The sequence below is a fragment of the Temnothorax nylanderi genome, unplaced genomic scaffold (genome assembly GCF_030848795.1).
Source record: "Temnothorax nylanderi isolate EJ_2023f unplaced genomic scaffold, tnyl_v1.0 TNYL_tig0004_pilon, whole genome shotgun sequence".
Classification (NCBI taxonomy): Eukaryota; Metazoa; Arthropoda; class Insecta; order Hymenoptera; family Formicidae; genus Temnothorax; species Temnothorax nylanderi.
Window position 1 is genome coordinate 2,385,991 of NW_027249066.1, and position 12,071 is coordinate 2,398,061.

The 12,071-nt window shown below is 40.8% G+C and overlaps 2 protein-coding genes across 3 annotated transcripts in view; both read right to left on the reverse strand.

The window, feature by feature from the left end:
• Positions 1-3,778, reverse strand: part of Cad99c (cadherin 99C) — a 109,717-nt gene extending 105,939 nt beyond the window's left edge. Inside the window, exon 1 of one of the 2 annotated variants that reach the window (XM_071708854.1) lies at positions 3,641-3,778. In XM_071708854.1, coding sequence (XP_071564955.1) covers positions 3,641-3,673 — 33 coding nt within the window. In that variant the 5' untranslated portion in view covers positions 3,674-3,778. The remainder of the gene's footprint in view (positions 1-3,640) is intronic. The other variant, XM_071708862.1, reaches the window with a different exon arrangement.
• Positions 3,779-5,628: 1,850 nt separating this feature from the next.
• On the reverse strand, positions 5,629-8,235 carry Mrpl1 (mitochondrial ribosomal protein L1). Its single transcript, XM_071708900.1, has 8 exons — positions 8,110-8,235; positions 7,699-7,888; positions 7,403-7,616; positions 7,138-7,317; positions 6,881-6,995; positions 6,117-6,235; positions 5,899-5,996; positions 5,629-5,819 (listed from the first exon to the last, which is right to left on the reverse strand). The coding sequence occupies exons 1-8, from the start codon at positions 8,126-8,128 to the stop codon at positions 5,678-5,680; spliced, it is 1,077 nt and encodes a 358-aa protein (XP_071565001.1). The 5' UTR covers positions 8,129-8,235; the 3' UTR covers positions 5,629-5,677.
• Positions 8,236-12,071: the final 3,836 nt, after the last annotated feature.

Consider the following 12,071-nt stretch of genomic DNA (forward strand, 5'->3'; position numbering starts at 1 on the left):
CGCTAAGAAATGCGTGACAACGCCGCGAACAGCATTTCCGAGAGAGATTCATACCGCGGATAAAGCGTCTCGAGCGAGATACGAAGCGCCGAGAGAACGATGTAGACTTAAATCATACTTATAACCGGTATTTCTCTCTTATAGACGCGGCTGCGCGCTTATTTCAGGACCAAGTATTTCGTTTGAGAAATTATGAATGCAATAAGACGATATATCGAGTAAAACTTGTCTCGAAAATAATTAAATAAAAATGACAATCATTATATTTTGAAGTAAGTGAAAGATATCCAAAATAAAGAAACGCTTTCTGGATTCTGGCTGATCCTGATTGAAAACTAACAATTAATTCGTTACATCTATTATATATTTGCTTAGAGGGAATTGCTGATATTGAATTAGTGCGATAAAGCTAACAGAATATGCTTTCTTGGAATGTATTTTTTTCCAAATAGTATGAGCAATTAAATCATCATATACAGAAAAAAGTGTTAAATCAAAACTTATATACTTGTATACGCAACAATCTATAATTGTCTTATAAGAATTTCAATCTTTTTTTCTTGATTGAACTATATAAAAACTTCATTTAACTATATAAATGATTTCATTCAAGCAAGCGTTTTTCATTTAATCCAATATAATCTTATTTCAAAATTATAGATTGTTGCGTAGGTATATACGAGTATATAAATTTTGATTTGATACTTCTTTTTTTTCTATGTATAATACTGCAATAGCAAGTCGAAGCTATTTCTTTCGCGTTCTCTTCTAAATTGTGTTCTTTGCGTACATCTTAACGCATTGTGCCGAAGCATGCACATTTTTTCGGAGCTCTGAGAAACTTAGACGCATGCAAGCAACTTTCTATTCACATTCTATTCACAACTTATCTCAGAATTCCTGTTGCAAGGTATTTCCTACCCCGACAACGTAACAATCAGATATGACTATATTTTAAATTCACCGAGCTGTCAGTATGGAATTATAACAAAATGCAAATACGAGAAATCTCGTGACTCGGTCTCAATGTTTGATTCAGAAAACATGAGATATCTCGTGAGCCGTATACGCATTGAGTTAACATTTCATAAATAAAGCCTGGCTAATTAGCAAAATCGCGTCTTCTCTCACCAGACACGCTTCCACCGTTCGAGCTACCTTTCACTGTCAGCGGATATTATCCGATTTTTCGACCTCGGGTTTACTTCGCGAAAGGACATCGTATCGTGACATAGTTAAGAAATTATTGGTACTTAGACCTTGCAATGTACATACAGCGATATCTCTTGCCTCGCGTGACTTCACGACGTGCTGCTTCGTGAGATGGTAGTGCGTCAAAAATCTTGGCGAGTGACAGTCAAGGTTTTCATAGTTTTTATAATTAACCCGGGAACGGGCGCTTTTTTTTAAATAAATGGTTACCTGGGTGATTTTTACACCCCAATTAAAAGTCATCGTTATTAATTACGTATTGTATATTTTTAATTCTTCTATAATTTATTTGTAGTTGAGAACAATATGTATATATAGGTTTACTCAACATTTTCTGAAAAAAGTAAGGAGAAACTAAAAAATATTTAAAATGAAAGAAACACATTAAAATTACAGTGACGCGAGCTTCATTTCTTCGATACTGGAGTGTAAGAAAACACCCAAGCGCCCATTCCCGCGTTAAGAGAAGTACGAAAGGTATCGAGAAAAGTAAAAAAAAATACTCTCAAATATCGTGCTCGGTATTGTATTCGACGATATCTCCGGCTGACAAATTTTTAAAGATATTTGCAATATTAATAGCAATATTAGTGCGCCTCGAGAATTTCTGCGGTTTGCCAAACGATCGTCTTTCGAGCGGTCCTCCGGAAGTGAGAAATAATCTACCTAACTAGAGAAGAGCCAGAGAAGATCCGAATGCGTTTGTTGCAAATTGAATTTTCATACATATAAATTAACAAGGTCAAGATATCATCGAGGTGGAAGTGAGGATCCGCGCGACGTACGACGTGTACTTATTGAGAGTAAATTGCAGACGACTGCTTATGAATTTGGATCGTGACTCGGGCGATAAGCAACACGCAACGATCCACCGTGGATCGCGCGTCGTGGTAAAATAAATCGAGACTCACGCAACTCACGCGCGCCGTTTGCATAATGCGGACGCGTTAGTCCGCGATCTATCCGCGCGCAAGAGCAGAATTAATCCTTCGCGGCGCAGAAATTTTTTGCGCGGAGAAACGATGCCAGAAAAAAGTCATCCTATAAATAAAAGATGCGAGAAACATAATGGTCGCAAGTGCGCTAAACCGTACCAGTTCGATGTCTCAGCTGCAACGATCTCTCTCGCGTAAAACAGCCGGCTAAAGTAAACCGTTCTCGAAATGCTTGCTAACGCGAACCACTATGCCTGAATGGACAAATTGTACTCTCAATTTGTACGGTCATATTTGTCGGTCACGATTAGTAATCGCCACATTGTGGCAAAGACAGATGCTTTCTGGATGACTTATCAACGGCGACGCTTATATAAGTGCTTTCTCATCATCGAAACCGTCGCAAATGTCGTTTACTTTTACTACATATTACTACAAAAAAAAGAACCGTCAAATCAAGACTTATATACTCGTATATATACAACAATCTGAAATCTTCTTATAAAAATTTCAACTTTTTTTCTCGGTTGAACTATATAAAATTATTCAAACATGTTTTCTTCGTTTATGTGATCTTATTTCAGGATTACATATTATGCGAATTAAAGAGAAGGGTAGTCCGCGATTATATTGTACGAAATTTCGGCAGAAGAGACGGCGAGGGGTTTTGGAAAATGCCGGAGGTGCCACGCGCGAAACGCGCGTTCGCGTGCATGCCATAATAACGACACTCTCGTGGCTGCAAATTACGGGCACCGCATACCAATCCGACGTCCGTATTCACCTTGCGAGCTTCCTCTCTTGCAGGCTCGCATACGCGAAATGAAGATATCAAAGCCCGCTTAGGCCTACCCAAGCCCCGTACCTCCTTACACGCGCGTCGACCTTTATTAATATGCCCTTTAAACTCCGTGCACGTGAGAGCGGCCGCGCGCATAATTTTAATGCGTAAGGATTCACTTCCTCGCATACTTTTCATTGCTCGAAAAATAAACGTAAGATAGAAGTGGATTTATTTGGTAAAAACTGTATGAAGTGCAGCGCGTATTATTTGTATCGCCGAGAATTATCGCGACGTCTCGCCTCAATTACGCTGCTTCAATTACTCCGATTAGATTTAGCAAAAAGAGATAATCTTAAATGATAGTCGAGGAGTTGGCTGCAACAACGACGTAACTCGAGAAGAAATACTATATCTTGGAATTAATTCAAAATTTCAAAAATAATTATAATAAAAATATAAGCAGGTATAATGTAAAGAGTATAAGCTGGAGAGTATAAGAGTACAGTTCGGGTACGATTGAATAATTTAAATGTTAGCAAAAATCAGAGTGATAATAGTGGTATGTGGTATTAAATAGACGCTGGTCGACTTTAGACTGCTGTTGCATCCACTCCCGGCGAGACTCTACGGGGGAACAACTTCTGAGAGTCGTCGGATTCGATTTTGCAAGGCGCGTGCTCCGAACCGGAGGCGGTCTGTGCAAACTTACCATGACTGGTGCACGTGTGCGCCTATATGTCATCTAATGTCGCAGTTGTTGGCCGTTCAGCAGGGGCATGTCTACGAAGGTGACAATCGGAGCGGCTGGCGTCGAGAACAAAACTCGAAATCGTTGTCTCTCTTTCTCTTTTTTCTTTATTTCTTTTTTTCTTTCTCTCTCTTTATCTTTCTCTCGTCGTGTCGTTGCACCCTACACAGTCAACACGAATCACATACGTAAACACATACACACAGAGAGATGCGTGCCGCAAGCGCGCGCGTGCATCCGCCTCCTCCACTTTTCCACACACAAGACACGGACCTTCTGGTTCGCCTGTGAAATTTTCCGGCTTTCCGAATCTCCGGTACAATCCGTGGGGTACTATCCGAGGGATTCCCGCGCGATCGTCAGCATCGATCCCGAGATCGATCGGTGGGTCAATAGGGGGAGGAAACGCCACCCCCGCCGGGCAGAAAGAAGCCGCGTTTCCGGCGACGCGTTTGTTCTTCTTCGGAGGAAAGAACGGCACGGGAACGCGTGGCCGGCTCGCGCGTACGATTCACGCCAGTCGAAGAAGGGCAAGAGAAGCGACGGACGGATTTTCAACCTGGCGGACACCGACTGAGCCCGCGACCGGCAGGTAGGTGAGCCGTTGCCCCTCCACCGATTCGCTCGCTGCCGCACCACCACCGGTCGCCGCTCACCGTGTTCTCCATTCTCATTTCCTTTGCTTCACTTGCCTTCGCCGCTCCTTCTACTTCTCTCCTTCTTCGTCCTCCTTCGCTTCTCGCACGCCGCACGTACGCGCGTTTCCCGCAGAGACGGCTGTGCCGTCGGGCGAACTGGGTGACCGCGCGTGTGAAAGTGCATCATCGCTTACGACTGTACTTAACGATCGCAATCGTGTGTATCTTCGTAAACGCTTTCGTCGAGATCCTCGCTGCGAGGACCTCCCACGTTCAGGTTCTCGCAAATGCTAACGCGCGAAAAAGCCAATAAGACAGTTATATAAATAAATCGTTCGTTGAATCGTCAAAGACAACATTTCCGTAAAATATCTTGCTCAATTATTTGCGATCGTGATAGATACTTTTTGCGTCTATAAGATCACCATGCCTGCGAAAATCTCATTTCTAAATCGTAAAAAAAAAAATTTAAGCGCAAAAACTTAAATTAAAATATCTTCGTTGAAAATGCACGTGCAAGCACTCTGCATTAAAATTTCGCTTACAATTAGAAAGTTCATCTCTAATATAGAAACTTTCGCTGCGAAACGCATCCGGAACATCGTAAAAAAGCGCGGCCTCTACCTTGAGCTGCAATTAACAATTTACAAAGGCCTCGTGTTTGCAGAGGCTTTTGCGTGCGCAAGGGCTTCGTATTAGACCATGAGAAGGCTGTAAGATTTCATCAGGCCTGGCATATAGAAGTCAAATATCTGTAAGCGCTTTATCACCGAAGCCTTTGTGCGTACAATGGCTCGCTCAATGAAGTAGAACCTCGCGGTATTCATTAGTAGTAAATAACGTTGCCTAGGGCACCGTTTACTCTAAAGCCGCCTCTGTCTCCCTCCGTATGCTTGTACTGTGGCTTATTAACGCACAAGCGGTAGACCATAGTCATCATGTTCTATCTGCGTTAACGAGATTACGTCCCGCATAATTATACGCTTTTCGATGAAGGATTATTACGGTCAAACTATATGCAGCTACAATTACATTCCAATACTTTGTGTAAAACCGTAATAGTTATTAATTTTAAGATGCAAAATACAGTCGCTCATCCGTTCACTGCTACGATATGTAATTCAGTAATTTTATCAATAATTTTATCAATATTTAATGCATTTTTTTAGTTAGTTAACTAAAGCTTAACTTCTGAAAAAATTTACAAGCTTAGTTTTTTAGAAGCAGGATATACATGTAAACTGTTAAATCTCGTTAGCTGCAATGGGAGGAAAACACAGGTTCTTGCTATCAATAGGCATTATTACAATATACATATTTAACTACAGGTATCATTTTATTGATAACCCTATGGATAAAATTAATGAGACGCAATAACGGCATCTGTCTTTTCGTCTTCTTCTTCTTCTGCTTCGAGTGTGCTATCCGTGCTATCTTTAGGCAGATACTGTTCAAAATCAACTTTAAGCATTTCTGGCGATGGCAAACATGTAACACGAGTTCTGTTAAGGTATAATCATAATTATTTATTTGCGTATATAAAAACATGATCATTTTCATGTGAATGATTTTGAACGTTACCTTGTGATAAAAGGTCCCGGTCGACGTGGCTTTGCAGCTTCAACGTCCTGAATAATGGCAGCAAAATTCTCCTCTAATTGTTTCGTGTCCATATCGATCTATAATATAATAAATTAATCGTTAATTTTTTTTTTAAACCGTCTATAAAATGTATAATTGGTATCAATATCTACTTATAACAATACAAAACATTTATATAAATAACATCCAAAACTTACCGTTCCAAATGCAATATCGATGGTTCCGTAAGACTTTAGCATTTCATGCGGCTTTGCCGTGTATCTTATGCCATTTAGAAATTTCGTTACGAGCATTTTTATGTCGGCACCCAGAGTACCTAATGGAACAAAAATCATATAATAAATAACGTAAAACGTTTATTTTAACCCTCGCAGGCCACACTTATTTTTTGCACATGTGTAAGCTACACTGGGGTTTGGAGGACCCCAGCCATTTTTCGCTCATAAATGTCGAAAAAATCAACGTATTTTGTAATGTTTTTTTTCCCCCAATTAATCATAAATTTCCTGAGAATTATGATGGTAATGTCAGAATTTATAAAAGAAAAATTATTAACAAAAAATATGCATTAAAGATATAAATAATAGTTCCAAACGTAGTTCAAAAATTTCGTTGGGGTCCCTGAGATCTCAGTGTAGCTTTCGAGAGTTAAGATTGGCATGATGTGGTTTCAGAGATCTTGCGCAAAAACTTTATACTTCAAAACCTAATAACATTTTTAAATTAGATAGTTCATATGCTGCTAATCACGTATTATTAACAAAGTGACAAGTTTTTATATGATTCAATCATTTATATGAACGCTTGAATTCCAGATATTGCTAAGTATATACGTTCTACCATTACTATGTACATTACATGTGTATTGCTTTCTACGTTAATAATGTATTTATGCAGTGAAGTGCACTCAGTGTATCATAAAGATGAAAATTTCAAAGTATATATACATATTTCTACTAACCTGCTTTAACACTGGGGAACTTCTTCCTCATAAGTCCCCTAATCAGCAACAAATCTGGTAACATACTTGGCTCTGATACAACAATGTCATATTCTTTCAATGAAAATTGTCCATTCTAAAAAAAAAAATAGAAGAAATTCCATCATTAATGATAATGTACTAAAAGACGTAATCTTTGCAAACTTGTTAGATGATTGATGGTACATACGACAAACGCATGAACGATCGTTTCAAGAAATAGTAATATATTACCTCACCTGAATCTGCTTTATTATTTGTTTACCACCAGCGAAATGAGCTCCAGCTTCTCTCGCAATATCCTCCATTTCGGTAGTCTTACAGAATGCCAATACTTTTCTGTTTTGACCATGATCGAATCCATGTGGTAGACATACTAATCGTGTGAAAGCCTCGACGAACTTTGTCTTTTTTATACCCTGATAACATAGGTTACATATTTAGCACAATCGTATATAAACATATTATACATCTCGCATACACTTCTTTTTCTTTTCTTTTCACCTGCATATCCAATTCTATAAGCGCATTTATAGGTGCATTTGGCAAATTATATATAGTGGGATGATGCATTTCACGATGATTCTGCACTGCTTCTTCAAATGAATGAATTTTCCATTTATGAAATTTAGAAATCCATACATTATCTATTGCCTCGGACTTTTTACTATCGTCCAATATAATATCATTTACATCCAGTTTCTTCTTTTTAGCTTGACTGATACCGCAAGAGAATAATATTGATATTAATGTTATTATTAATTAATATTTTCATACATACGATATGAAAACGCGCTTACATTTTCGCTGCTCTTTGAGCGTGTGGGATAAAGCCCACTTTTTCAATAACCTGTTTGACTTTCTTCTTCCTCGCCTTTTCTCTTGTACCTTTCCTGGCAGCATAGTTTCGCGCTTGTAGGAAGCCGATGGGACAAAAATTAAGACACGTCACGTGCCTATAACTTGCGGAAAGATTGTTTAACAACCAGCCTGTAAAACAGAATCACCTTCAGAAGAAATAACACCGTGTTAATTGTTGTACCGAGTAAAAATATATGATTTGTGGTTATGTATAATGACCACTCTTATGAGGAAAAGCAACCGTTACGGAGAGTCTTCTTAATCGTTAAGCAACAAACGAGAAAGCATTTAATGAATTATTTTTCCGTATATTATTAATTACATCAAAAAGAATAAGACAAGAGATGTACCATTAGCCGCTGCCGCCATGTTTTATCAAGCAGAAGAAACGTGACGAAGCCACGAACTAGTTGTTCCATAGATAGCGACTCGCATTTTCATATGGCTGCTTTCCGAAAGCAGAGAGAAGGATGAGAGGCGCAATGACAGCGATTTTCTTGGGACGCTTTTGCTAGGCCGTACAGTAGCGCCACACATCCACTTTCAGGAATTGGAACTACGAGTCACATCTACTTTTCGATACTGTCGATGAATTTGATTCATGTCCGTGCTATGTATACATCCACTTTTCGATATTTTCGGTCTTTGGCCGGTATTCATAGTCGGTTCTTGTGTTTAAGACCATCTTAAGTACAATCTTAGGGCCTAAGCAGAATGTCTGTCTTATAACCAAGGGGATCCTGGAGTGACAGCGACAAGGCATAATCGGTCTAAGCAATATCTTTGAATTGGCTGAACAGAATGGAAAATCATTTTACACGATTAAAGTACGCACAAAAATGTAGAGGGCTGTACATGATTATATCTGATAAACTAAAAAAATTATTTTTATAAATATTATCTTCACCTGACGACAATATTTGCTTTATACAAAAATTCTGCAGTTTTTCTATAGAAAATAGTGATGCAGCCCTCTACAAAAAACTGTCAGGAATAATATCGTGCAATTAGAAGTAAGATTTGAAGCCTAAAAAAAAAGATATCTATTACTTACAAGGGAACCTCGCGAACTGGAAAATTCTGATTTTAATGAAACTTTCCACACATGTAGGGGGAGTAAAAAGATGAATTTAGATATTTTTTGTAGCTGCCCAAAAACGGTTTTAAGGGGTGAAACCACTGCTTATATGTAGAGCGGTTTTTTGCTTTTCTCGATATATCTCGAAAAATATTTGAGATATCAAAAAATGTTTCTTATAAAAGTTTTACAGTAAAATCTCCTCTATTCGACAACATTAATAATATTTTTTAAAAATAATTTTTTAAACAAAATTTTGATTAAAAATTAAAAAAAAAAATTTTTTTGAAATTTTATTAATGTGGTTGAATAAAGATGTTTTTACCATAAAACTTTTATTTGAAACATTTTTTGATATCTTGAATACTTTCCGAAATATATCGAGAAAAACAAAAAGCCGCTCTACATATAAAGGGTGATTTCACCCTTTAGAACCATTTTTTGGCAGCAACAAAAAATTTATAAATTCATCTTTTTACCCCCCCCCCCTGCCCCACTACATGTGTGCAAAGTTTTATAATAAGAACATTTATGTGTATTTAACCGCAACGAATAATTTTTCAAAAATTTATTTATTTTTGCATCTCTTATTTAAAAAAATATCTGTTGCGTGCGTTATTTAATAAAATTGTAAAATGAAGATACTTTTATCCTGAATGTACTTATAATTCTTTAAACAATATCGTAACAATTTTAAATATGAAAAATTACTGCAAAATATCTTCACGTACAACGTAAAGTATCTCATAAACTATGAATGGGACAATTTGAACTAGCTTATAATAATCCTACTCATGTCCTAATCATCCACAGAAGTTTTGTCAAAAAATCTCCCTCTCGTGGTGTGCCACCTTGCCCGTGGTGAGAGGGCTCCCTGTATCAACGATCCACTGGGGCAGTACCTTCGGCTTTACCGAAGGGAGGGCCCGGTGGGGAGGTACAGGGTCTAAGAGCACACCGTACCCTCCTCCCAGTTCGCTGGGAGTGAAGGGTACAATGGGGTCCGGCGCTCCCGTCGCGTTGTCTGCGGCACGACACACCACGCTTCGAAAGTTAGGCGTTTACGTAATCGCGTCGCGTTATTGTCTGCTTAGCGACAAACGACCCGGCTTCGAAAGTTAGTTAGGCTACGATGTAATCGCGTCGCGTTGTGTCTGCTTAGCGACAAACGACCCGGCTTCGAAAGTTAGTTAGGCTACGATGTAATCGCGTCGCGTTGTGTCTGCTTAGCGACAAACGACCCGGCTTCGAAAGTTAGTTAGGCTACGATGTAATCGCGTCGCGTTGTGTCTGCTTAGCGACAAACGACCCGGCTTCGAAAGTTAGTTAGGCTACGATGTAATCGCGTCGCGTTGTGTCTGCTTAGCGACAAACGACCCGGCTTCGAAAGTTAGTTAGGCTACGATGTAATCGCGTCGCGTTGTGTCTGCTTAGCGACAAACGACCCGGCTTCGAAAGTTAGTTAGGCTACGATGTAATCGCGTCGCGTTGTGTCTGCTTAGCGACAAACGACCCGGCTTCGAAAGTTAGTTAGGCTACGATGTAATCGCGTCGCGTTGTGTCTGCTTAGCGACAAACGACCCGGCTTCGAAAGTTAGTTAGGCTACGATGTAATCGCGTCGCGTTGTGTCTGCTTAGCGACAAACGACCCGGCTTCGAAAGTTAGTTAGGCTACGATGTAATCGCGTCGCGTTGTGTCTGCTTAGCGACAAACGACCCGGCTTCGAAAGTTAGTTAGGCTACGATGTAATCGCGTCGCGTTGTGTCTGCTTAGCGACAAACGACCCGGCTTCGAAAGTTAGTTAGGCTACGATGTAATCGCGTCGCGTTGTGTCTGCTTAGCGACAAACGACCCGGCTTCGAAAGTTAGTTAGGCTACGATGTAATCGCGTCGCGTTGTGTCTGCTTAGCGACAAACGACCCGGCTTCGAAAGTTAGTTAGGCTACGATGTAATCGCGTCGCGTTGTGTCTGCTTAGCGACAAACGACCCGGCTTCGAAAGTTAGTTAGGCTACGATGTAATCGCGTCGCGTTGTGTCTGCTTAGCGACAAACGACCCGGCTTCGAAAGTTAGTTAGGCTACGATGTAATCGCGTCGCGTTGTGTCTGCTTAGCGACAAACGACCCGGCTTCGAAAGTTAGTTAGGCTACGATGTAATCGCGTCGCGTTGTGTCTGCTTAGCGACAAACGACCCGGCTTCGAAAGTTAGTTAGGCTACGATGTAATCGCGTCGCGTTGTGTCTGCTTAGCGACAAACGACCCGGCTTCGAAAGTTAGTTAGGCTACGATGTAATCGCGTCGCGTTGTGTCTGCTTAGCGACAAACGACCCGGCTTCGAAAGTTAGTTAGGCTACGATGTAATCGCGTCGCGTTGTGTCTGCTTAGCGACAAACGACCCGGCTTCGAAAGTTAGTTAGGCTACGATGTAATCGCGTCGCGTTGTGTCTGCTTAGCGACAAACGACCCGGCTTCGAAAGTTAGTTAGGCTACGATGTAATCGCGTCGCGTTGTGTCTGCTTAGCGACAAACGACCCGGCTTCGAAAGTTAGTTAGGCTACGATGTAATCGCGTCGCGTTGTGTCTGCTTAGCGACAAACGACCCGGCTTCGAAAGTTAGTTAGGCTACGATGTAATCGCGTCGCGTTGTGTCTGCTTAGCGACAAACGACCCGGCTTCGAAAGTTAGTTAGGCTACGACGTTATCGCGTCGCGTTGTGTCTGCTTAGCGACAAACGACCCGGCTTCGAAAGTTAGTTAGGCTACGACGTTATCGCGTCGCGTTGTGTCTGCTTAGCGACAAACGACCCGGCTTCGAAAGTTAGTTAGGCTACGACGTTATCGCGTCGCGTTGTGTCTGCTTAGCGACAAACGACCCGGCTTCGAAAGTTAGTTAGGCTACGACGTTATCGCGTCGCGTTGTGTCTGCTTAGCGACAAACGACCCGGCTTCGAAAGTTAGTTAGGCTACGACGTTATCGCGTCGCGTTGTGTCTGCTTAGCGACAAACGACCCGGCTTCGAAAGTTAGTTAGGCTACGACGTTATCGCGTCGCGTTGTGTCTGCTTAGCGACAAACGACCCGGCTTCGAAAGTTAGTTAGGCTACGACGTTATCGCGTCGCGTTGTGTCTGCTTAGCGACAAACGACCCGGCTTCGAAAGTTAGTTAGGCTACGACGTTATCGCGTCGCGTTGTGTCTGCTTAGCGACAAACGACCCGGCTTCGAAAGTTAGTTAG

What these genes read in the sequence shown, in the direction of transcription:
- Mrpl1 (XM_071708900.1), bottom strand. An exon ending in AAATAATAAAGCAGATTCAG is followed by an intron (nt 6,996 to 7,137) that starts GTGAGGTAATAT and finishes TTTTTTTTTTAG; the next exon opens with AATGGACAATTTTCATTGAA. An exon ending in CCGGGACCTTTTATCACAAG is followed by an intron (nt 5,820 to 5,898) that starts GTAACGTTCAAA and finishes ATACCTTAACAG; the next exon opens with AACTCGTGTTACATGTTTGC.